The 26,367-nt window shown below is 38.6% G+C and overlaps 2 protein-coding genes across 4 annotated transcripts; one reads left to right on the forward strand and one right to left on the reverse strand.

The window, feature by feature from the left end:
• Window positions 1–765: 765 nt before the first annotated feature.
• On the forward strand, window positions 766–3,330 carry LOC103033209 (gap junction epsilon-1 protein). Of its 2 annotated transcripts, none has more exons than XM_007252010.4 (3): window positions 766–1,106; window positions 1,994–2,176; window positions 2,276–3,330. In XM_007252010.4, the coding sequence occupies exons 1-3, from the start codon at window positions 1,068–1,070 to the stop codon at window positions 2,669–2,671; spliced, it is 618 nt and encodes a 205-aa protein (XP_007252072.1). In that variant the 5' UTR covers window positions 766–1,067; the 3' UTR covers window positions 2,672–3,330. The 2 variants fall into 2 exon arrangements, with proteins under 2 accessions (XP_007252072.1, XP_022528738.1); XM_022673017.2 differs by lacking the exon at window positions 766–1,106 and adding an exon at window positions 1,296–1,704.
• A 55-nt stretch (window positions 3,331–3,385) lies between these two features.
• Window positions 3,386–26,123, reverse strand: hivep2b (HIVEP zinc finger 2b). 2 transcript variants are annotated; one of them, XM_007252008.4, is made up of 8 exons: window positions 24,181–26,123; window positions 14,005–14,102; window positions 9,631–13,904; window positions 9,376–9,527; window positions 8,890–9,065; window positions 8,705–8,800; window positions 7,885–8,603; window positions 3,386–6,751 (listed from the first exon to the last, which is right to left on the reverse strand). In XM_007252008.4, exons 3-8 carry the CDS (start codon window positions 13,669–13,671, stop codon window positions 6,317–6,319), a joined length of 5,619 nt encoding a protein of 1,872 aa, XP_007252070.3. In that variant the 5' UTR covers window positions 13,672–13,904; window positions 14,005–14,102; window positions 24,181–26,123; the 3' UTR covers window positions 3,386–6,316. The 2 variants fall into 2 exon arrangements, with proteins under 2 accessions (XP_007252070.3, XP_007252069.3); XM_007252007.4 differs by lacking the exon at window positions 24,181–26,123 and adding an exon at window positions 16,918–17,152.
• Window positions 26,124–26,367: the final 244 nt, after the last annotated feature.

A 26,367-nucleotide genomic window follows, 5' to 3' on the forward strand; every position in this document is an offset into this window, starting at 1 on the left:
CGAGAATCTAGGTTAGAGAGGGAGTACAATGCTGGAAAATCTTTTTTTTTTTCAATTATTTATCTAAACTTTTCTATCTTTCTACTTTAGTCCAAATGTACACCAATAACAAGACATATTGGGTTGATTGGGCTGAGGGAGTTTTGGAACAGAACAGTGAATCAACCAGCCTTTTAACATGCTGCTAAATTCTAGACTAGCCTCTGGGTTTAGCCAATCAGTGGCAGCAAACACACACACAGAGACACACTCACACACAGAAGGGATTGGGGGACAGTTAGTAAACATGTCTTAATGAATTGGAAACAATTTTTGCTCAGGTTTTTGCTCACAATTTTGAGGATGAGCACAATGTCTTCATTCCCTCAGCATCCTGCCAGTCTGGGGAATTTAACTTGTGACCTTCTGCTTCTCTATCTGTTGGCCATGACTCTCACCAGCATTCATGTAATGGTTGTTTTTTTAAGGATTATTAAACAGAAAAGTATTTTTAATCCTAGCATTTGAAGTGACCCCAAAAGTATCACCCATATTAGGGTGTTTTCTCTTCAACCACTGCTTCCCCATAAACAAACCCAACTAATACTTCATTGGCCTCTATTGTAGCTCTTTGCTCCACTCACATAATTATTTATATTGAGCATTTTGTTGTCTTTACATTTGTGATCTACATTCATGAAGGTGATTCTAAAGTAATATCTGAAATTATGTTTAATCAAATGCTGACATTGATACCAGCTACTAAAGTGTCTTCATTGTTGCCATTTTTACCTACACAGCATTAGCTTCAGCGTGAAAAGACCTTTTGATGAAGCATGGTTCACCCCTCTCTCTGGGTGGGATGCTTTCACAGTGTGGATGTGTGCTTGCGTGGTTGTGCCGGTGGCCTCTGAAGCCAGAACAATAGACTTATCTACCACTTCTATACCAGACCACGGATGAGCATGGCAGCTCCACTCATGGAACCTTAAACTTTCACTGAGTGACAGGCGTTGGAAAAAGAACGCATTGTGAACTTTGATTTGGATTATACATTTTTCTGATGTATTATGGAGATCTTAAGCTGAATGGGGCGACCAAATAATTCTCCACCTGGACTCGGGCTGGTAAGATTTTAGCTAATTTTTTAGCTAATGTGTAGCTGCTGAATTTATGTTTTGGTATCAGATGATTTATTTATTTATTTATTCTTATTTATGTTTGTTATTATTTAGTATGAACAGAGCTATGTATACAGTATCTGAGTGAAGTTCTGATTAAAAAAAATTGGAAAAGGAAATCAAATCTTTTACAGTTTTACAGTTATTAGCCTAAAATATATTCTTTCCTCAAATGTGTTGTAGATTGGCTGTCTATTTTCAGCCATCGTGCACAGTGTGGTGCAAAGGGGCTGTTTTTTTTTTCTTTTTGCTGACAGTGTTGAATGGGGATTATGTGTAGACCACATGTCCAGCCCTTTTGTTGAACCTTTTTGTTGTCTTTTTGTACCTCGTGAGTAAATCGATGTAGGTACTACAGTTGAAAGGGAAATATGCATTGACAGGGGCTTTTCTCCAAAGCAAAGGTCACCCAGAGCAGCAGAGTTTTAGTCTGGTCTGTACAGAAGCCACAGGTTGGCAATGAGGGCCAAGCACCACAGCGTAGTTGAACCTATAGAGCCAAGCCATGTCATTAAACTACATAAAGAACTTCTATGAGGGATTTGTAAGTAAGCCAACGCCAGTGTGCTTTTAATATTTTCTTTTTGATTTCTATTCTGAAACTGTTTTTACATTTATTTCTTTATTTTTTAATGTTTATAACATGATTGAGAGCCTGTTTCCAAGGCCATAACATAGTTTTAATTTTTAAACAGAGTTTTAATCACGTGTGTACTACTGACTTTAGAGTAATGTTTGATTTTTGTTTATTATTTCAAAATTTTTTAGCATTTTCTTACACAAATGTACCAAGCATTTTTTTTGTCTGCATGTCTGTTTGTACTATGTGTTAGCTCCGGCCGCCGACTGTGATTGGTCAGTTCCACACCCTGTTCTTTGGGTCCGTGCGTATGTTTTTCCTGGGGGTTCTGGGATTTGCAGTTTACGGCAATGAGGCCCTCCACTTTAGCTGTGATCCTGACAGAAGGGAACTGAACCTATTTTGTTACAACCAGTTTCGACCGATAACACCTCAGGTACAGCTCAGAATGTTTGTTTTGATGTTTTGTACATATTTACTGTATCTACTGTATATTATGTATTATATATTATATTATTTTGTGCTTTTTCTCCAGGTATTTTGGGCCTTACAGCTTGTGACTGTTCTGGTACCAGGGGCTGTGTTCCATCTCTATGCAGCATGTAAAAACATAGACCAGGAGGATATTCTTGAGAAACCTATCTACACAGTCTTTTACATCATCTCTGTTCTTTTGCGAATCGTCCTGGAGGTGGCAGCATTTTGGCTGCAGAGTCATCTCTTTGGCTTTCTGGTTCACCCTCTGTACTTCTGTGACGCCAGCTCACTGGAAAAGGCCTTCAACTTCACTAAGTGTATGGTCCCAGAGCATTTTGAAAAGACTATCTTTCTCAGTGCCATGTACTTATTCACCATCATCACTGTGGTTTTGTGTATTGCGGAGATTTTCGAAATCCTCGGTAGAAGGTTGGGCTACTTGAGCAACCAATGACACCTTCTGACCATCTTGTAAAATGTTATGTAAAATGTCTTAGGGGGTTCTTTTATTTTCATATTTTAATGATCGTTAAACATCCATCCAGCTGTTCCTCTGTAATTTCATATAAAGCATATTGAGCATTTAATCTCAGGTAGAATGGAATGTGACTGTGAAATGTACTTAACTTGAGTCTTTATTTAGTTACAAAATATTAACAAGCACTAATATAGTTTTAGCTTCTAATAATTAGTTGCTAATATAGCAACTAATATACTAATATAGTTGCTATTGGTCCTTTGTGTGATGAAGAACCACTTTTTGCTCTAAAACTTTTTTATGCTAATAAAAAAAAAAATCTCTAAATGCAAACATAATTTACCACGTTTACCAAGTCTCTGTAACATAAATTGTTTTTTATGGAACCAAAAGAGGTATACTCTTTTGTTCTGACAGACATCTATGTCCTTCTGATCTATAATGTCATGGAATTTTGCTTTTCCATACTGTTACAGGAGCACGTCTTCATATTAAACATTTTTAAACCAGTGTCACAAATGATTCCTAAGTGTCTGTAAATGCTGTCCTCTGCAAATTATTATGTATACAAAGAATGTTAAGAGGAAACTGTATTGCTGTTGTCTCTAATGAAAGCATGATGTTAACATAAAGTATTTTCAAGGTGAGAAGAGAAGCTAAAAAGTGTACGTTTTCAGTAAATCAAGCAAGTATCGCTCACTTTTTCTTTATTAAACTTTTATTTGTAAATAATTTGAGGTAAGAGCATTGGTGACAAATGCTTATTATAGAACTTTAATATACCTTTTCCCATTGCTAATGGACATCTTGTAATCAGAAGAGAAACAACAACAAAAAAGTCAATATCACAGAGAGATCAGCTGCCTTTATGGGCAATAAATAAATATATTTCTGAATATTCATGAATGATGTCCGTGTTATACATATACATAGTCCAGTTGGAATATTATGATCACCTGCTTGTTTCTATCCTCACTGTCCATTTCATCAGCTCCCCTGATCATATAAGAGCAGTTTGTAGGTATATAATTACAATCTGTAGTTTCTTTGCATTCTTTTTCAACTTGTTTAACAACAGTCTGTACCCCACAGGTGAGACCACCACAAAGTTGGTATTATTTAGGTGGTCGGTCATTCTCAGTACTGCAGTGACACTGGTATCCATCCAGCCAAAAGCACCCTGTGGGCAGCGCCATGTGATCACTGATGAACACAGTGTTTAAAAACGCCAGCAGCACATCTGTGTCTAATCCAATCTTACCAGCACAACACACACGGTTATACATACTACTATAGTGTTTTCCCATATGTCCCATATGGGCTGAAAAAATGGACAAGGAATGTAAAACAAAGAGGTGGTCATAATATTCTGACCGGAATGTATATATTTCAAACATTTGCGATATACCAAACTATTCAAACTATCGAAATAAAATACTTCATCAATTATAATGTAAACATGACATGAAACACCCTTCATGTAACTAACTTTGTCATGATATCAGTGTTATTAACACCCCAACAATGAATATAAATTCCACTTATAGCCTATTGTAAGTGAACACCGAAAAGGAGCATTAAGCTGATCTTGTCCCAAAATATTTGATCATGCTACTAGACTTCCCCTCTAGGTCTAATACAAGATACCAATAATACTTCCCTTCTGAGACATTTAATAACAAGTTCACCTTTAAACTGTATACAATCAAGCATAGTCCAACAGACACACTGTTCAGCTCATTAGATGGCAAGAGAAACCTGTAAAGACAGCAAACCTCTTGTCCAACAGTTTTCACACAAGACACGCTAGAAAAAAAGTAATTACAGTACATCATTGTGTGTGTATGTGTTTGTGTGTATGTGTGTGTGTGTGTGTGTGAGAGAGAGAGAGAGAGAGAGACAGACAGAGAGAAAGAGAGAGAAGGTAAGAAAGAGAGAGAGAGAGAGAGAGAGAGAGAGAGAGAGAGAGAGAGAGTGGTGTTGGGCAGATTACTTAGAAAATGTAATCAGGCACTGATTATAAATATTAATTCGGGAAAATCTTAATCAAAAAGTGCAATCTGATCATTACTGGATTACTGTTAGTTTCATTACACAGGTATAATTCTGTACTGGGAGGCATTCTCAAAAATATTTAACCAAAACATGTTTAATGCCAGTGAAAATACTAAATGTACATAAGTCAGTTACATCATTGGTATGTATGATTTCAGTGACTTACTATGTGCAAAAAATGTAAACATACTGTATTTAGATTAATGAACATATGCTTGATTGTTATCTCAGTAAATGCTGAGATGTTTAAAAAGGTAGGCCATAATAAAATCACATGTAAGAAACATGTATGTTTTCATGACTGAATGCATAATCAAGTCCAGAGTGTTCTCAAGCTCAGTCTTGGGGAGCTCACACTGTGCACATATGTGCTTTCCCTCAGTGTAGGGACAAACTGTGCAGAGCATTAGGTCCCAAGAACTGTCTTTGGGACTCCCTGATCTAGGTTATAAGTAATGATAAATAATCCATCATTTTCATAAACTGAATACATCATCTAATAAATATGTAATCCGTGACTATCCAACACTGTATGTATATTTATGTGCATATAATTGACTTACAATTGGCTGGAATGTTGTGCCATTTGTTGAAATCAATCATACATTGACTCCAAATAGCCCACATATCAACTGCACAGCATCAGTCAGTTACTTCTTAAGAAAGTGCTTTAAATAGTAATCTAAATGCATAACATTTACTAATTACTTTAGGTTATCATAGCAATAATATGTTGTCATAAGATAAACTACATGAACAACATCTACAGATTTCACTTTGTTGCATAAGTGCTAAACAGTATAAGGTTAAACAAGGGGAAATGTGTACAACTTTAAGAAATGCTAAAGGTTTTAAATAAAAACAAATATATATTATTTCACATTCCAAAATTAAAAAGCTCAATTACACAAATATGTAACTAACATACTAGCAAACATAACATGTACAACTATACTAAGCAATATCATAGCACTGCTGAATGCAATATTCAAACGGTAAAATGTAAATTAAGTGCAATTTCAAAAGCATTGACAGTTCCTCTGCTCACTTTTACTTTACACTATATTTCACTGCATTGACAATACATCCAACAATTCTGTCTCACTGAGGCATAGGCAAATAATTCTAAAAAGGCACAAGCCGATCAGATGGGGTGACTTCCATGATAGTCATGATCACTAAAGTTTACGGCTGTCGACTTGGAAAGTAAAGGTACTTTTTAGTTGTTGAAAAAATAGAAATAGTTTACAAAATGCAGTTTCTGCAATTTAAATGCATTTTTGAAATACTGCTGTCAAGTTCTGTATCTGTGGTCTGCATATGTATGTTTTGCATGGCCTTACTATATATGCATACATGGATACAATGACTTCAATGGAAATCTGAGACTAATATGGCAGCCTGACCTAATATGTGTTGTGCATTTGTTTGCAAAAATTTGTGTGCATATACTCATCATTCGTTTCTGCCATTTATTGCACCTTATCAAAACTTTAGCTTCTCTAAGTCATCCTCTGAGCTTTGTTCACGCTTAACATAATAAAAGATTTTCCAAAGCTGTCTGAATCAGCTTTTTGGAGGATTTTCCTCTGAAGTGATCCTGAGGGAGGCAATTGCCTGTGCACAGATCTGAACACTCTCCTCTTGCTTCTTGTCCCTACTGGCAAGACCAGTGGCAGAGGTTGGTTTCTCCATCTTTTGGGATGAGATGCTTGTCCCAGGTCCGGGAACAGGGACTGATGTCTGGCTGGAATTAGATCCCTCTGATATGTCTCCCTCTGGTAGTGACTGAGAGTGTCTGTCCACAGAAGCACCACATGGTGGTACAGAGGGCATTCTTAACCCTCCAACAGGAACCATTGGGATGGGAGTTGGAACCTGCCACTGGGAGTGCAAAGGCAAGTGGCTGAAGATGTCCCGATGGGGAAGAGTGGATGCATCATATTTACCTCGTAGGCAGTCACTGACATAAAGGCTTTGAAAACCGCTCTCTCGCTGATCCTGCAATAATCATTGTTATAGGAAAGTTAGTTCATGGCATTGTGACTATATGAATAAATATAGATCATGTTATATGTTAATAATTAACAACTTTATGTTAAAAGCTATTAATTACCACATTGTAACACATTTCATGTAACTGTTTTCATGGCACACAGCCTTTGCTAATGGTACAGTCTCCATAATTTCCATTATTACTCAGATTTCACTAGTTTTCATTATCATGCAGACAAAAGGACACCTTTATATACTCTATTAGTGTCTACAGACAGAGGAAGGCAGACAGTCTTTTAGCTTATCAGATGTATGCAAGTGGTCAGTTACCTCAGCTTGCTAATGTTACACACGTCTTTTTTCAGCTTGTACCTTTTAAATGTCTGAAATGCTTTGTTTCCGTTAATATATAACTGAACTTGGTGTTTATTGGCTCACTGCAGCCATTCTATGGTACTGCTCCGCTACATAATGCTAGATACACTGCACTGTGCAAGAGAGAGAGGCACAGCTTCCTTAGCCAATAAGCATATCATTGATCATTTGTCAACAATATAAACAATTACAAGAAATTTTTAATGAGATCTAGTGATATTTAGTTGATAATGCCCTCAGTTTAGTGTAGGAGTAACATTACTGGAAAACATTTGTGTCTGCCCGCGTATAGCTCGCAAGCTAGTTACATTTGTTGGTTGTGCACTAGCCAGCTAACCTTGCAAGCTCCATTTGGTTTAGTTCACAAATATTTTTCTCTTGCCAGATTTTATGTTTTTTTGCAGGCTATTAGTTAAACGCTTCTGTTTATGTTATTTTTTGTTTGTTTGGATAGCAGTGAAGGTTTACAAAATGAAGCCACAAAATGAAATGTATTATTAGCTATGAACTATGTTGACAATTATACAATAAAAATATACGAAATTAATAAAATATATGAAACAAATACTGTATTTTGACAGTGCATAATTATTTTACTGTTTCTAATTTACTAAGTACTGTGTTTAAATGTACAGTATACATGTCAAATTTACTACAGCTCACTTACGACCTACTTGCTGCCAGCAAGTTGCTATACATTTTACAGTGTTCTTTTTACAATGTACAAGTGTCCTCCACTCTGAACTTTTCAGTGTAATACATACCATTTCTGGGCGCAGTCCAATGGTTTGTCTTAAGGAAGAGGCTTCAAATCTCATGCCTCTGCCCTGATCCATGTAGGCTCTGTGCTGGTAGGACCCCCTGCGTGGGGAAGCAGCCCTGAGCATGCCCCTGTGCCGGCCTCGTGGGGAGGGTGCTCGATGCCTGGACACGTCTGTCCCCGGTGATATGGGTCTCACAGGCGAAAGCTGGCGATTAGGTGACAGATCTCCTCTGATATTTAAATCCCTCCTTGGTGAGATGGCCCTCAACGGGGATGTGTCCCTTCCTGGAGACAGATGACCTTGTGGTGACAGATCCCCCCTTGGGCACATGTACCTTTGATGAGGTGAATCCCAACAAGGAGAAAGCAGATGAGGTGGGCAGGGATCAAACGAGCTGCTTGCTTGCTCCAGAGAAAAATCATCCTCATTACTGAGAGAGGAGGCCTCAAACCTGTCCCTAGGAGTGTTTCCTGAATCTGAGCTCCTAGTGAAACAGCTGGAGGGAAACGTATTGTTTACTGCGCAAGGCTGAGGGCTCGTGCTCCTGGAGAGGGTTCTTGGTGTAGAGTCACCATCATATTCATCATCCTCTTCATCGTCTGGTTCTTCTCCATCTTCATCTCCACCGTCAGAATCATCTGCGTCCGAGAACTGATGTTTGATGGTTGTACCAACTGCCACTCTGATATCTGAGGATTTCTGGACATCATCTTCATGATCTGTCATAAAAGAACAGCAATAATGACAGAATTGAATGAAATGTCCTCTTAAAAAAACAGATAAAAAAGATATATAAATTAGAAAAAAAGAGTATTCATACCAGCATCATCTGTATTGTCCATTGCCATAGGTGAAACCCCAAGCTCCAGGCATTTTTTCATGTGAGCTTTTGACTTCATATGCTTGGTGAGATTCCCTTTGTAAAGAAAATACACAGTTTAACCTTACTAACCTAAAAACTACACTATATTTATTATACTGTTATTGAAACACAGTAAAACCAACCTTTAGTTTTAAAGGCAAAGTTGCAGCACTTGCAGACATAAGGCCTTACATCTGTGTGAGTACGGATATGTTTCTTCAGCATGCTAGGCTTTTTACAACGAATACCACACTCTTCACAAATATATTTCCCTCGTCCACGGCCTCTAACATATACATATTCCTCATTTGATTTGTACCTGAGTAATAAAAACAAAGACTTCATTAGCAAAGTAAAGTAATACCCCCAACATTAGGAGGGTAAAGAGTAGCACACAGGTCATCCGGCACATATGAAAAAAAGTCACCGCCTCTTTTTGAACTGGGTAGCATCACAAGCGCAGTGACCCAGCTCTGATACATTAGCTAGCTGACGTCTGTGCTGACTACATCACAGTAGGAGTGATGAAGGGAGACAGCAAGGCCAATTGTGCACTCTCGGACTCCGGCTGCTGATGGAAACCAGAATGATCTGGAATTCGAACCAGTGATTTTATGGATGCTACTTACCCTCCTTCAAATATCTTAATTCGAACAGATTCTGTTTGCTTCACAGATGTTTCAGTCTCTTTGCTATTCTCACGCAAACATTTGTTCTTTTGTTTAACACTTTTCATTGGAGTGTCATATTGTATATCATCCCCTCGCTTGTCCACAATTCCCTGAAAAATAATAAAACAGATATTTTTAAAAATTAGTACACTTGTATACATTGTAATAATATGCAAGTTACTGGGAAGTTATTAGAATACAAAAAACACTAACCAGCTCCAGTTTCTGATTCCACAAAGCTGAGGTAACAAGTACTCCAGGCTGATTAATAGCTGCAATTGTATATGTGGCATTTTGGCTCCTCTGTTTGGACCGGAGAAGAGCAAGAACCATTCCAGTGCTAAGAGTGGGTGGATTTGGGTTATGGGATCTTACAAACCAAGTGGCATACACTGAGAAATGAGTGGATGTTTGAGCACTGTTTGGTTTTGTAGAATTGAGATAACACCAGCTCACACATGTTGTAGTGTGAAGACTTGGAAACTGTGACAGAATCCAAGCATGGGCAATATCTCTGGGCAGTGCAGCTACGGCATGACTTTGACTGGTTGAGGTCCTGACTGGCACTGGCAAATTGCTTACTGCTTCTTGTAAAACATTGCTGGACAAAGGCAACTCTGTCTTATGGCAAAGATCTGCACTGGAGTCGTCTATGTCTATCTCCTCCACAATCATAGATGAGTCCTGAAGGTCAGATGTACTCTCCTGGACATTTCTTTCTATTCTGGATTCTCTTCCACCATCAGGATGTCCTAATTCTACAGCACTCAGTTCTTCTACAATCTGGCCATACATTTTCTCATCTTTGACACGTTTTTGTTGCTTTGCTTCAATGAAGAGCTCAATGCTACTTGCAGGAGAAAGCATACGCTTGTGAGCTCCAACACTGGGAGCCTCTGTGGTTGAGATGGTTCTGGAGGTCAAGGAAAGAGGTATGCCTGTATTAAGCTTTGCAGGTGATAACGGTGGGTTGTTCAGCAGTCCTCTGGATTGTCCTGATTGTTGTGAAAGATCAGAAGTTACTCTATTCTGAGCTGTGATACCTACAGGTGGACTTGTGACGTATCTGTTTCCTATGTTTGGGGTATTCATAGAATCCAGAATGTGAGATATACTTGTGTATGTCATATTTCCATAGCACGGCACTTGCATCTGAATTCTGACAGGAACCAACAAACTGCAAAATCTCTGACTGGCTAAAGCAGGCTTAGCTTGAGAAAGAACTGCTATTGTTGACAAAACATTTGAGACACTGGGTGGCTGATCTTTTGGTAGATCCATCAGGGCAATTCTGTGCTCCTCAATTGGATTTAAATCTTCAGGATCTTTCTCTGTTTTCTGCTTTAGACTGCGGATGAAAGTCTGAGGATGAAAAATTTGTTTCTGGCATGAGATTTGCACTGGTGGGATTTGTGCTGTATTTAGCTGCTGTGTAGAGACACCTCCAAACATCAAAGACTGTTTCATCTTCTCAATGCCAAAAGAGGATCCTTCTAAGAAAAACTGTACATCAGGTGAAGATACTCTTTTGCTTATTTCAACTGTATCTGAGCCACCATGAGCAAGATTGTGCTCCAAAGATCTGTCATGTGTGACAGTTTCTGGATCCCCAGTCAAAGAGGCCTGTCTGACCAAGTAGCCCCTTCGTCGCTCCTGATATCCACTTGCACTGGCATAAATGTCACTTTGCATAGAACTGGTTGAAGAAGAAAGGTAGCCATAGTCAAAGGACTTGCTTCTAAATTCTGGTAACTCCAGGGGTACATTGCAGGGTGCCTGTTCTGATGCAGAGCGCCTCATCTCTCTATGATGACTAAGTGAGCCCCCTGGCACTGCAAGGAACTCAAGAGGCTTACTCAGTTCTTCCGATTTAGCTGGGGATGCAACATTAACACTGTCTTCTCTGTCAAGTGATTGAGAGAAACTTGAGCTGTGAGATAAATTACTGTCTTGACTTGGGCTTCTAGAGAGACTAGTACAAGCAGATTCAAAGCTGGATTCACCAGAGGAACATTCCATTTCAGCTAATCGTAAGCGCTTCTTTTTTGGAGGTAGCTTTTCAACTGGGAATTTTGACAAGGTTTCACTCCTCTGAGGCCACTGGAATTCCTCACCATGTTTTTCCTTTGGCCTCACCTGAACATTCTCTGGTTTGTCTGGCTCTTCAGTAACTCTTATCTCAGGGACCTGGATTCCTGACTGAGATGCAAGTTGTTTGGATGGGTATGACCTCTGGTATAGTACATTACTGCCACCCCACTGTTTTTCAATTTTACTGGATTTAATGAGGAGATCTGTTTTGTGTCTTTCCTTGATTAGTTCCTTTTCTGGTATATGGTAAACAGTACTTTTATCGAACTGAAGAGACTCAAAGTCAATGAGCTTCTCTGCAGAGCTTAGTCTGCTTAATGAGTTTGTGTGCTGAATTACAGAGATAACATTGCTGCCAGCCCTTCTGTCTGTATCAGTATATTGTGCCTCTTGTATGTTTTGTTTTGTATCAAGGTCTCCTGAGACTTCAGGCAGTCCTGATGGCTTATTTTGGGTCAGGAAATCTTCGCCTTCCATGACATTCTTTCCTTTTCTACGTTTCCTTGTGGCATTTTCCACCATATGGCCTTGAAATATAAGTGATCGCTCAAATTCTGGACAACTCTCGATTCCAAATTTAGAGTCTTCAACTCTGTGAATTTTCACCTCTGATTTCAGGCCACACACCACTGAAGCATGACTATCTGACTCTGTGTGCCCTTCATGTGCAGAGTGCTCGAAAGCAGCCTGTCTCATAAGCTTTCTCATGCCTACTGAGCCACGATAGGCAGCGTCATCGTTTGTCATCCTTTCATCAAAAGAATTACTACTTCGTAGTGCTTGTGGTGCATTCAAGGTGGAATCAGTTGGGGTTGGAAGGGAGTTGCTTCGTAAAAGTAAACCACTTTCTGGTGGGGTTTCCAGAAGTTCAGTACTACCCTGAAACATTTCAGGGACCTCTTGATAGTCTTCTACTTGAAAAGAATCTGATTCGATTTTGATTGATCTGACCAGGTCCTTTTTACGCCTGTGCAAATGGGATGTAGCTTCCCCGGGCAGCATGCCTTTGGTCAATTTAATCATGAAACTCGATGAAGTCTCATTTATGTCTGTCATACAGGTCTGTACAGTGATTGATTGCCTTGGCTTGGAGCTCGGTCTATAACACTTCCCAAACATAATTTCTTGGTATGACTTGGCACTTGCACTTGGTTGATTGACCTGCTGTTCTGCACTCTCTGAGCGTGAAAAATAACCAGAGTCGGTGCTGCCTTTGCTGTACGAACTGGGAAGGGAGAGAGACTGGTCTGATTCCTGGCTCTTTTTCTCTGAAAGCCTAAGTGCAAGTCTTTGCTTGATGGTGGAGGTCTCAATCTCTTGGTCCACCTGAGTGACAACTGCAGGTGGCATCATTTCTCTGAACTGCCATAAAGATATTTTTCCTGAAGGTGACAGTGTGTCCTTTTTCAAAGAGCTCTCAGAAAAGCTTATCATAGGCTTGTTTTGCATGAGTTTACCAGATTCTTCCAGTGCAATGTCCTCTCTGCCTTTCACATGGATGGAAGTTTCTTCTATCAGCTCCTCATCCGTGTCAGTGCTCTGCTCAGCATCCGACTGCATCTCCCCTTCTCCAATTCCTAATTCTTCATCCATAGCCAAACGCTTACTGTCGTGTTCTGAAAATGGAATCAGACCTGCTTTGACAGCATGTGTGTGAGACTTTCTGTGTTTGTACAAATTACTTTTAGTTTTAAAGGAGAATCCACACGGAACACAAGGATAAGGTCGCTCACCGGTGTGAGAACGAATGTGCTTCTTTAGGACACTGGGTTTTGCACAAGCTCTCCCGCAATAATGGCAAACATACTTTCCTGTCTTCTTTGGTTTCTGCTCTTTTTTGTGCAGACCCTCTGACAGCAAGTCAACCTTTAATTGAATCCCTCGTTTTCCAGGAGGAGGGATAATGTGCGTCTTACTCCAGCTGTGGATTGGATATTGCTCACTGGGTTGTAACGTGGGACAAGCTTCAGACCCCACCGTCTTTATCTCTGAACTAGAACATGGCCTTAACTCTCCTGCCTGGGGTTTCTCTGTTAGTCCTACTTCACCTTCAGTGTCAGAAATATGGCCTTTTTGGGTCATTTTAGGATTAGACTTAGTCTCTTCTCCTGAAGCTCCTTGTTGGGAACATCTCGCACCAACAGAAGGTTCAGAAGTATCCATGACGCAAATGTTATTATGTGTTTATGACCAGGATTTACGTTTGCTACATTTTTGCTACTCCATCTTGTCATATAAAGCATCAGATTCCTAAGGTTCCTTTGAATAGATGTAGTATTCAGTTTGATGTAGTGGAGAGTTTCCGTTCCAACATAATCATGTCAGAAAATGTTCATAAACATAAACAGCCTTTAGTTCACTGAGCAATGAGGCCTGCATAACAGCTCCAAGTTGATCTAGAGAAAAATATAACAGTATATCAGTCTTTTTCTCATGCAACATTTTGTTGTTTAGTATGTGTAATACAAAAAGGACAGAAAGAAAACAAAAACTCACCAAGGCCATATCAGTTAGTTGTTCTGGATCATCTGTAGAAATCACCTCTGTCATTTTTTTTTTCAGATTTAATAATATCACAAGATGCTCCATTGGAACTGCAAAATCAAGAAAATCTTTGGTAAGGGGTTTGCACTTGTGCCACAAACAGAAATGTTTAAATCTATACTATTAACCAGTATGAGATCTATAAAACTACAGGGTGAGTCAATTTTGCAGCACATGCTTTTATTTCACAAAAGAAAAGAGAAAATTACATTTCTGAATACCCCAGCAAGTAATGGGTGAGGGGGGCCTATCTTTAAGGCTAAGTCTGGAACATTGTCACCATCCTGAAAGCCACAATATTTTGTTTCTGAAACAAAAGGGTGTCCTGTGACTCATCCTATACAATACTACTTATCAAAATTAAACCTAATTAGTAGTAGAATCAAAATCCTGAGGTCTTTGCACAGCTAGACAGACTACATGTGTTGGCTATTTTCCTAAGGTGTATTGGTACTCATGGGACAGGTATGATGCTGGTATGATGGTACAGGTATATTTCTGAAGTGGCTCAACTTATAAAAAACATATTAAACAAGCTGAGTAATAAATATGTAATATATATTTGATTTCATGTACATACACTGATATGCTGCATGTCATTGGACAGGAAACAGTACCATGTCCCATGACATTTGTCATGTCCCATAAAAGTAATAAAATACTGCGCTTGATGTGGATGTGATTACCGCGGGTCACGATTATTACCACCCACTGTGCTGTCCACTGTGGGTGGTAATGCCTTCCGTGACTGTAATGAAATTACTAGTTTATTCCTGGCCTGTACAACTCCAGAATAAAAAGTCACATGCATCTAGATTTTATTATCAAGCTTCAGTCGAAACTCATGTCATAATTTGCATCATTTTGCCTTTAACACCCTGGACAGTGTTTAATCTTATGTACAAGATAACACCTGACAACTTATTCAGGTGTGGCCATTCCCAAACTGTCTCCTGAGGTAACAATTCAGATCAATCTACATACTGCTTAATACAGTGACATTTGGCATGTCAGCATATTAAATAATCTGACTGACTAATCAGATGTCCACAATAGTAGTCATTAGGTGTAGCAGCATAATGTCCATTGAAAATGACTGGAAAGGAAAACTTCCTGTTTAGACTGGCAGTGCATCTGGAGAACTAGTACAGAGCAGTATAATCTTGCTAAGAAAAATGTTTCAGCAAAGTCTTAAGAGAACAATGTTTGTAAAAGCAGTTAGTATGAACATAGAGTTTTCCTTTACAGAGCCTTGTGATCTATGAATCCCCCTTTAAAAATTTGCAAAACAGTTCCAATACCTTTGGAACCTTCAGGAACCAGATCCTAACACAACAAAACAAAAGCCCAACCATCAGTGACCTGTTAATTGGTAAAGAAAATTCACATCAGTACTTCTACAAACATTTAAATGATTCATCAAACATGTCATTGTTAACAAAAATCAAAAAATGACAAAAAAAACTTCTGTATGCAATATACAGAGTCACAGAGTCTGTACACATGGACAATTCTAACCAGATACCGCTGGTCCCAATCATTACTATCCACTGCGCTGTCCACTGTGGGTGGTTTCGTCTTCTATGACGTATTCTTAATTCATAAACTACACTATGGATTGAGGAATGTTAACTTTTAAAGAACTGTTCCTTTCATTGCCCACATAACAGTGATGTGAAAATGCAGACAGTGTACACTTCTGACCCGGGGTTACATCTGAAATCAGCCAAGGCTACTGTATGCATTCACTTCAATAGCGGAGCAGAAAACAAAACACAATTGTGCAATATGAGAAACTGTGCTATTTTCTGTGCTACAATATCTGAGCTTAAATTATCCTTGTTGGCATATCAGGAAAGCATTTTCAAGAGAGTTCATGTTCACATGTAACTCATCTCCTCACATATCACAATGTGACTTTAATGAGGTTATATAACATTATCTGGTTCAGACCTCTGAGCTCATCTTAATTAGGACATCCGAAGACTTCTCTGCATTATATCGGAAAAGAAATGTGAAGCACGTACTTCAGTCTACTTTGAGGCACCCTCACTGTGCTAGTCCACTGGATAGAAGTACTTTTCAAATGTCCAGCATGAATATACACAAGCAAAATGGGAACTGGGGTGTCTAGAAACGAGGGGTGACAGGAGACAGCAGTCAGAGTACATTTGCCCCTCTCAAGGTCACTCCGTCCTCATTCTTGGGTTTCCCTCTGTACTGGAGGATGAATGAGATGAATGAGTGAGTGGACAAATGAGTGAAGATGATGACAGAGGTGTGTCAGTGTTCTCTCACAAACAATGAACAGCTTTGAAGCACAGAAAGACAGAGATATTCTAAGTACAGAGGGATGAACTATGAATGAGGCACAACCACAGTTCAGTGATTTGTTCAGAGTTTATTTCATTCTGGATGACAACATCTAAACCCATTACGGAGGCATTCTGAGAGTTGATGTGTGGAGGATGTAAAAGTTTGACCAACTGTTATGGCTGTGTCTTCGGGCAGCATTCCCACACATATGCATGATCCCCACCGGCAAGTTGACCACATGAAGAGTGAAACAAGCAACAGCAAGTCACAGGAAAATATTTCCAGACTTAGAGGGAATGTCATTACGTCATGTTTCAGCCCCCCCACCATATCAGTGGCCACAAGATCCATAGCCTGGCAACTCATAAAATAGAGCAGTCGTGCAGCTGAGAACTACAGAGGCATATCACCCCTGAAAGAACCGCATGATGGGTCATTACACGAAGAGTAAGAGCAGAGCAGTCAAGGGCAGACTCCAGCCGGCGAGTCACCCTCCAGCAAGCACAGATAAAACATCAAACATAAAGATTACCATCAAGCTACACAAACCTGGTGCTCAAACACAGCATTGTCCAGTCTCTCCATTCATATCCAGCTGCCCCCATATATCCTGGCTGTCATATTCCAGCACATCATCCACGGGAAGAGCATTTGTAAAGCCAAACAGGTATAAATCCAAATACATATCCCATTAATGCTCCACGTCTTGCTTTTTGAGAGTACACTATAAGACCTACTGATGTAAGCGAGTCACCACAGAAAATACCTCACTAAGACGTGTATCCAGGAACAAAAATAGCAAAGGGGCCCTGTGAAGGGTTATGCAACAGCCCACATTGGAGGCCACTTTTCAAGCAGCAGAAAGCAGTGCACACAGACCACCTCACTCACCCAGTGCTCCCTATGCAGATAAGCCTTCACATCTAGCCTTTACATGAAGCCTTTACCCTGGACCTTTCTTGATACAGTAAATATATACATATATACACAAAATGAAGCCAGAAAAATCACACATCATACATATAAAAAAAATCATCCACCTCATGTAAACCACTATCAGTTGTACTCCAGTCACTTAACATGACCACTATGAAACCCTCAACGACAAGCGTGCACCCCAAATGAAGACTTCTCTGTGTGGTCTCCTCATTTCACATTAATCCAGCATGCACTGGCAAGCTCTTAACACAGCAATTATAAGGCAAGTACATTTTGCATCATTTAATCTGACCATCATTATAATTTGCACCCCATCTTTGACCTTGACTTTTGAACACAATACAGTTTACACTACTAAAAATATTTGACCCGCTGTGACCACCATCTTAAGTTTCAATGAGGAAAAACAACTGGGTGCTTCTACAGTTAAGAGGGATTAAGATAATATGATCTGATGCAGATGCTGTGCGTATGCTGTATGCAAGTCTGTTAACATTAGGCCCCTCAGGTAACATTAAACCCCCAAGGTAACATTAGACCCTTCTAATATAACAAAAGCTTGTCTCATTTTTTTGCAGTCCCTGTTCCGTAATGTTTCGACATGAGATTTGGCCAAATATATGTAGAAAAAAAAGGGAATTTTCTAGGCATTTGCAAAAGCATTATTTAATATTTGTAGCAAGCCTCAAATGAAAATGTAACTTTGGACAATCATTCTTTTAGATGATTCCAATGACTTGAATTATTTGCTTAAATTAAATACTGTACAATTTTACAAACAGAGGTAATTTCAAACTTTCAATGTGGCTGGCTGAGAGATGCCCTATGAACGCTAATTTTGCAAAATAATGGCAAAATGATCCTCAGAATCTCGTGATGGTGCCAGCAGGGGAAATATTCCTACAACACAGTAACACTGTTCAAACTGCAAGTTTTCATCTAAACAAGCCTCATACATTTTGAAACATGTTCTGTGGACTAATTAAGGTTGAATATATAATGTTCTGGCCACAGAACCTTAAAAGTATGTTTGGTGAATATAGATTTTGAGGTATAGTGCTACAGCCAGTGGCACAGAAATTAATAGAATAAATGTAATTCAATATCATCAAATTCAGCAAGGAAACATATCACCATAAAAATTTAGAAAGTGAAAAGAGGATGGCTTCTGTGGATAACGATCCAAAAACACCTCAAAACCCACAATGGCCTTTATAGTGCCCTGACCTATAAGTTAATAGGTCAAAAGCACAGTGCCTGAAAGACAGCTCAGTACAAGAAGTTCTTCCTTTTGCAAGGAGGAATGATACAAATTCCCCCAAAACAAGAACCGAAAGATACTTAGCTGGCTGCAAAAAGAAAATCACAAGCTGTGATACTAGCCACAGGGGGTGTTACCAAGTACTGAATGTGCAGGGCTCTTTTACCCATAGCTACGGTGGCCGAGAAAGCCCACCGCAGTGCAAATTGAAAAGCGCTGCAAAAGCACAAAACACATCCATCAAAATTACAACACAGGCACAGCAAATAGAAAAACGCGCTGCAAATAGAAAAACGCTCTGCAAATAGAACCACAACACAACGGAAGTGAGTCACAACACAACGGAATTTTCCCGGGGGACCTTAAAAGATGCTGTACCAGCTAAGCTGCGTCTTCAGTAACGTCTCGGACTTCACTATGTGTACAAAGGAAAATAAGTGGCAAACAAGGCGTTTTGTGAAGCAGAACTTTTAATAATATGCACACAACCGTGGTAATCACAGGTAATAAACATAACTTACTTTTCAGAAGCTTGTTTTGTGTTTGTGCTGTGACTCACTTCCGTTGTGTTGTGGTTCTATTTGCAGCGCGTTTTTCTATTTGCAGCACGTTTTTCTATTTGCTGCGCCTGTGTTGTAATTTTGATGGATGTGTTTTGTGCTTTTGCAGCGCTTTTCAATTTTTATTTCAATGGGCTTTCTCGGCCACCGTACATAGCTGTTTAGAGTAAAAATATTTTTATCAAACTTCTGCACGTCATTGTGTGTGTATATATTTGATATTTCACCTACAAGAGTATAAGGTAAAATTTTCAAATAATGCATCATGTGTTTATACAGGGATATAAATATCCTAACACTGTTAAAACTAACCAAACCAGACAGAGGCTGTAACTATTGCTACGTGCAATTTTCCAATGTGAGTTGGTTACATGCTTTAAATCAGTTAAAAACAATATTAATTAAAATGCATGGCTGAGAGTGATGATATAATACAATCATGAAAGCCTGTGACCAGAAGTATGTAGTTCTTGAACCTGTTTAACTACACTGAAAGATCTTTGTTACAAATCACCTCTCTGTAGGTTGTGGCCTGATCCTGTCAGCTGCAGATTCTGACAAATTAGCTAAAAATACCTTTTTTCCTGTTTAGTACCACTTTTACAGTAAGGAAGATTATAGTGTGAATATGCATGATACTGTCTATTTAAATGGAAATACCAATGATTAAATAAGTTAAAAGTTAGTAAAGATTTAGTTTTCTTAAGATTAGTATAAGAGAACAGGCAATACGTGCATGAACTCAAAGCAACAAACAAGGAATCAAAGCGCAGGTGTCGACAGATTTAATGCTGCAGTAAAGTGGTTCTTGGCTCTATAGTATTGGGTTTGTGGAGGGATTGCCCTGAAATGGCTGATCCTCAATGAGCAGTGAAGGTCAAGCCTCTCGTCTCTCTCTATAAATATGATGGTCTGTCCCACTGGATCTGCCTCACCGCCCGGCTTTTCCACTGTCTCAGGCACACCACATTGCTGCTGACCATTTACATGTGATTTGATATCACTCTCTCTCTCCCTCTCTAGCTCTCTTTCTCGCTCGCTCTCTTTACACACACACAAGACAAAGCTTGATTTTTACGGTTTTATGGTAAGAGCCACACTGCTAATAGATTAAAACATGTTCGCAACATATGCCATTACTAATTTTCAGTGCTTATATAGTCCTTTATTCTTTGTATTCAGATGTTTTTTAATGTTCCACTTTTTATGCACAAAAGTACTCAGCCATGAATCTGCTGAGTAATAGTAAACATTACTGTGCTTCTTAACATGCCGTGAGAGGGTGTGGATTCCAATAAAACTCAACTGCTAACAGTTACAAAACATCGAAGAGCTAGACGAAGTAAAAAAGAAAAGTAAATTAAAAACACCCAGAATGGTTAAACTCAGCTGGCCACCAATTAATGTATGGTTTGACTTTGAGTAATCAAAATTGAATGTTGTTTAGGTAACCAAAATCAAACATCTTCCAAATATCATGTCAATGTCATACTGATGCTAATGCTTGATGTCAAACCATTCAAGGTTGTTTTTTTGACAGATCTGTGACAAACGCTGAATGCCTATACAACGTATCACATCTGTGACTCTATTTAGATTAATGTTTGTCTGTTACAGTTCAACACCTTTGTGACGATTGATTTTTTGTAAAAAAAAATTACTTTGATTTAAGAAATGGACAAAATGATCTCCAAAGTCTATTATAAAATGTTCAAAGTAAAGAAGGCTGAGAAAGGCTTAGAGGCGTTTATTTTAGCATTATATGGACCTTCATGTTTTCATACAGATCTATCTGTAAAAAGTACATATATACGTATATATGTGTATGTACTGTATATCATGTTTGAAAGAGCTTTAATTGCATCTAAATGTAGACAAAGCAGATAGCCTCCATGATCTCTCTATTATACTGTAAATGCCATTCATCCGGTGGAGCCAAGAAATGAGAAATGTTCCCATGGCAACAAAATGCCTATTTCTGCTGTATTTCATATGCTTTTGTCTCATCTAGTGGGTACTCACGGATCAAACCATGCTGCTGAACTACTGAATGAAGCACATTCGAGTACTCTGGGCTTCATCTGTCAGTGTCACCATAAATGTTCTCAGTACCCGTTCAGCAGGACACACTCAGGAACATCCGGTCAGTGTATGGAAGTAGGATAGGTTGAAGATTTTTACTCCAGTCTCTGTAGGTATTTTACTGTATGAGAAGGTCAAGAAAATGAATATGAAAATGCCTTCGGGTGCTGGACGTCATCTGGCACAACAGTTCACTGATTGCCATGGCAACACACAAAGCCTTTACCACAGAGCTGGAGTTCTACGTCCTCAGGTCCTGCAGGCAAAACTGTATAGTACAACTAAATAGTTACAATATGTTCTTTACATTAATGTATGAAGCTGGAGGTTGCCTTCAATATACTCAAGTTAATACACTGCAGACTGAAAGACTTGTCCTGATATACATATACTGCCACACATTTCTGTATTTTTTACAGTATTGGGTCAGCATAACATTTATTAGTTCAATTTTCTGACCGTGTGAGGCTAAATACGTAAAATTGAAAATTAGGAGTAGACTTGATTTTTTTATTTTTATTTTTCCTTTGGTGTAATATAGAACATAAGTGTTTTATTAATTTCCCCAGTTTTACCATCACAATCTTAATTTCAGGTGGCATACAAAAATCTTTACTCCACTCTCTAATTTTCCATTTTTATTGTGCATCTTGTAACAAAAGTTGGATGGTTGGATTGTACCATCAGACTGTCGGAGAAAATTAAGCAAAGAACAATTTTTTATAGTTTAAGACATTTGTGGGTGAAAAAATAGAAAATTGGAAAAAAACAAATCAATTTCTTTGTTACTATACAATTTAGAAACGATAAAATAATTAATTTTACACCTATACTGAAATAGAAAGTCAGAAAACTGACTGCATTGCTACTGTATAATAAAGGAAATCTTTCCTGTAAAACGTGTATTTAGCATGCTACAGATCTGTAAAGCAACGTGGTTGAAATTTAGTGGACGGTAAAATCTACAGTAAACATATTTCTTTTGTGACTCACATTACAATTACATTACAACTATGGAGTTAGTCTATTTTTCAATAGTTAAACAAGAATCAGTCTTTGCTAATGGCACATTGTCTATTATTGCCAACTCATGCAGACAAAAGTACATCTTTATATACAATATAATTGTATTCATACACACAAAGGTACAGCATAATTAGCTGAAATATACAAAGAAATGGCGGCAGTTTTTAAACCTAACCGACATATGCTAGTGGTCTGTTACCTCAGCATGCTGAGGTTAACTGAGCCCTTTTTATCTTGTATTTTTCATGATAGCTCAATGCTAAACAGTCAGTCTGTGTCTTTAAAAAAACTAATTACTAATACCTAGCATCAAAAGTGCCAATAAAAGCTTTATTTCCTCTACTTCTATGGTACTGCTCTGCTAGCTACATAGTTAGCGCTAGCTACACTGTACTGAGAAATGGAGCACCTACCTCTAGTTAGTAAGCATAGTATTAAAAAAATAAACAATTTGTGCATGGAATTTTAATATAGTTTGTTACCTGGTGATATTAAGTGGATAGCGTCATCAGTTTGATGTAGAAATAACATAAACCTTTGTGGGTTCACCCATGAATATCAATGACCTAACTAAGATAGCTTGTTACATATTGCTCTAATTAGCTAGCTAGCTAGCTAGGTTAGCTTACTTAGCTAGCTAGCTTCATTTAATGAAGCTTGTCTCTGGCTTTGCCAGCTTATTTGATTATTTGCATGCTGCAATGTTTCTTTTTATGACAGCAGTGGTTCTATTATACAAAAAAAATTTTTTTGTACCTGTGTACTTAATAAATATCTGTGACAAAAACAGTGTTTTCCTTTTACAGTATAGAATTAGTTACTGTTCAAATTTCCCACTGTTAAATTGAATGCAGTGATTCTATTATTATTATCAAAATTCAGCAGCCTGACTATATAGATAATATTTTGCAACTGTTTTGGGTGTGTTTGAAGGAATCTTTTCTTATCATGGTGGATAATCACAAAATAGAATTTGGGACAATGACCACAGTTAAAGCTCATTCTCCACCCAATCTACTGCAAAATAAATGTACCATCTCTTCTCACAATAACAACCACATATTGAAGATGTGGTCTGAATGATCACAAAATGAGTAAAAAAAAAACCCCAAAAGGCAATGAAAGGTGCCACACCACTCATCACTAAGAACATAAAGAATGGGTTGAGAAGGGCTGACAAGGAGCTGTCAGTACATTAGTAGTCAAAACTACCAACCAGGTATTTAGAGTTCCCTACAACACATTATTTACCAAATAGACAATGCAACACCACTTATCAAGAGAGACAGAGTGTTTTAAAAAGTGAAGAAGTTAAATTGACGGCCAAGGCCAACACAATCACCAGATTAATGAGATATCCAACCATCTGTGGTCAGCAGTGAAGAAAGTGTGGGATGCCATTCATGTAGATAATTTCACAGACACACATTTTTTTTCACTGTACATGTCTTGTTGCCAAAATGGCAACAAAAGCGATTAATGTAAAAACATTTTAAAACAAGACATTTTTGAGGATGAGGATTCTTTGTTCATATTACTATGACTCAATGTTGACAGAACATAAAGGACTGAAAGATTCAGTCTTTGTAACAAAAAATGTTAATAAAAAGTTTTTGCATTTTTGCGATGAAACAATCAAAACAACAAAAACAAAAATACAGCATGTAAAAAACACAAGCGTTTTGGGCATTCAGAACAAAAAGCATTAATAAGTCATTAGAATGTCATAGCATCCTCATACCTGTATTAATCACCACCTGACATGTCTTCTAAATGTTACGTGACTAAGGCCTCGTATATTTCAGCAGAAACATTAACCCAAAATAATCCTCCTAAAAAGTCCCCCTATTGTATCTTAATGTCTCTAGACAATAAATGTAACTCATCTGATAAAGCTGCTTTTCTACAGCCATACCTCGAAACCCGGTTTATCTTCCCCCTCACCTTGATAGATCCACTCAGTTCAGTTCCCTCCTCCAAGGCTGAACACTGCATTTCCCATCATCAGAGTGCCACTGCCAAGGGTTCTATTTTTCAGTGTGCTCCTCACTGGGCTCTGCTACTAATCCCTTACTCTCATACAAGAGGAGTGGGAAGGAAATGGAAAATGATCATGTTTCTTGGCATAAACACCTGGTGTGTTGATTGGCTGAGGGAGGCTGGTGGAGATGTCTATCACTGTGACAACGCTATGCTTGCTGGCAGCAGCCAGAGGAGAATATACAGGGACAGAAATAGACTTCGGCTTGCTCTGGAGCTGCACAATCCCGTCACAGAGGAAGGGAGGGAAGGCCAAGGGGAATGCGAGATGAAAGATGAATACAGCTATGAGAAAAGATGAATACAGCTATGGGAAAGCAAGGACATTAGTTTAGAATATCACAGCTGCATCTATGCTGTGGAGTGGCTGGTGAGTGCTGAAGTGTCTGTAACTATGGGTTACGTCTGCCACATATACAGCCTCTCTTTTTAGACTGCTATAACTGCACTAGATGAACATGGCATACAGCCCACAATTTACACAGTCATATCAGAATATAATGACCACCTGATGGTACTACATCCATTATCCATTTTCTCAGCTCCTCCGAGCATCTAGGAGTCACTGGTAGTTCTGTAATCAAATACTGTAGTCCTTCTATTTCACTGCATACTTTATTATTCTCCTTTCACCCTGTTTCTTCTTCAACAGTAAATCTCAAAACTCAAGTCTACTCTATTAGACACTTCTAGTCCACTACCTTGTATATGTAAACTCAGAGACAGAAGCTCTGTAATCTGTTGCTGCACAGACAGTGTTGATCATCCTCTAGATGATCATGGAACACTGTAGGCACTGTGGGCAGACCTCTGTTGTCTGGGTATTTCCTATTGGTGGACTATTCTCAGTCCAGCAGTGACACTAAGGTGCATAAAAACTTCAGCAACACTGCTGTGTCTGATCCACTTGTACCAGCAAAACATTAAAGAATCAAATCAAATTTATTTGTATAGCACTTTTTACAACTGGTGTTGGCACAAAGCAGCTTTACAGAGACGTGATCACAGGACAAAGAATCAGGCAAAACATTAAACATAGAAAATACAGAATACAGAACCCCCAGTGAGCGCGGGGTGAAGAACAGGGTGAAAGGAGGTTAACAAAGTGTGCTGATAAACAGATGGACTAGCATCTGTAAGTTCTCCTATTTGTTCAACGGAGCAGAAAAAGTGGCCAAGGAGTGTAAAAAATGGATTATTAATATTTTGATTTGACTGTGTAGTAATAAAATGATTAAAACCTGGAGGAATGATACTGTATCTATACACAGGGCTGCCATTTTGAAGATGGGCTAACTGCAGCTCCTGCATTTCCAGCATCCTGATTATTCCTGTCAAGAAGATGAACGCAGCTGTGGTTTAATAGCCAGCATCATAACTCTCTGTTTGCAGACAGCCACCCTGAAGCTGGCAGAACTGATAGTGGCCCAAATGACCCTGAAACTCATTTATTACCCTGCAATGTGTCGCTGAGACTGCAGAAGGGCAGCATTGTTATTAAACTAAGGTATTAGTTTATGTTTAGGCATAGAATGAGTGTGCATGTTTATATGGTACCAATAATATATATTTTGCTGAAAACTCTTAGATAGGCAGTTCTATTAGAATGTTTTGCAGGACTCTTTAAGTGGACTGCGCTGCTGACGTTCACAGGGGACACAAAAAAAAAGCCTGGTTCATAGCCGCCTGTTCAGGAAATGGTTCTGCTTCCAAAGAAAACCTTCAGCAGTGTGCACTTCTCTCTCTTCTCGCTTTTTAAAATGCTGTCCTCCCTGCAATGTGTCATATTTATATTTATATTTATATATATATATATATATATATATATATATATATATATATATATATATATATATATATATATATATATATATATACATATATATATACATACATACATACATATATATATATATATGAGTGTTTTTTCCTGCACTTATTGACACCATGTCCTGCCTAAGCTGAAGGTGAAATGTGAAACAGCAGGTCTGTCTTCAGCAAAGAATATACTGTAGGTAGAAACTGCACTGTATTGTTCATTCAAACGCTTTAACCCCAGCTTAAGTTGAAGGGGCCTGTGATCTGCATAAA

Source organism: Astyanax mexicanus, chromosome 14 (genome assembly GCF_023375975.1).
Source record: "Astyanax mexicanus isolate ESR-SI-001 chromosome 14, AstMex3_surface, whole genome shotgun sequence".
NCBI lineage: Eukaryota > Metazoa > Chordata > Actinopteri > Characiformes > Acestrorhamphidae > Astyanax > Astyanax mexicanus.

Excerpts from the sequence above, each read along its gene's own strand:
- hivep2b (XM_007252008.4), bottom strand. The coding sequence starts at position 13,671 with ATGGATACTTCTGAACCTTCTGTTGGTGCGAGATGTTCCCAACAAGGA. Across the intron at positions 9,066-9,375 it reads ATTAAGATATTTGAAGGAGG|GTACAAATCAAATGAGGAAT; the intron begins GTAAGTAGCATC and ends TTTATTACTCAG. Across the intron at positions 8,604-8,704 it reads GGACAATACAGATGATGCTG|ATCATGAAGATGATGTCCAG; the intron begins GTATGAATACTC and ends CTTTTATGACAG.
- LOC103033209 (XM_007252010.4), top strand. The coding sequence starts at position 1,068 with ATGGGGCGACCAAATAATTCTCCACCTGGACTCGGGCTG. Across the intron at positions 1,107-1,993 it reads CTCCACCTGGACTCGGGCTG|CTCCGGCCGCCGACTGTGAT; the intron begins GTAAGATTTTAG and ends ACTATGTGTTAG. Across the intron at positions 2,177-2,275 it reads TTCGACCGATAACACCTCAG|GTATTTTGGGCCTTACAGCT; the intron begins GTACAGCTCAGA and ends CTTTTTCTCCAG.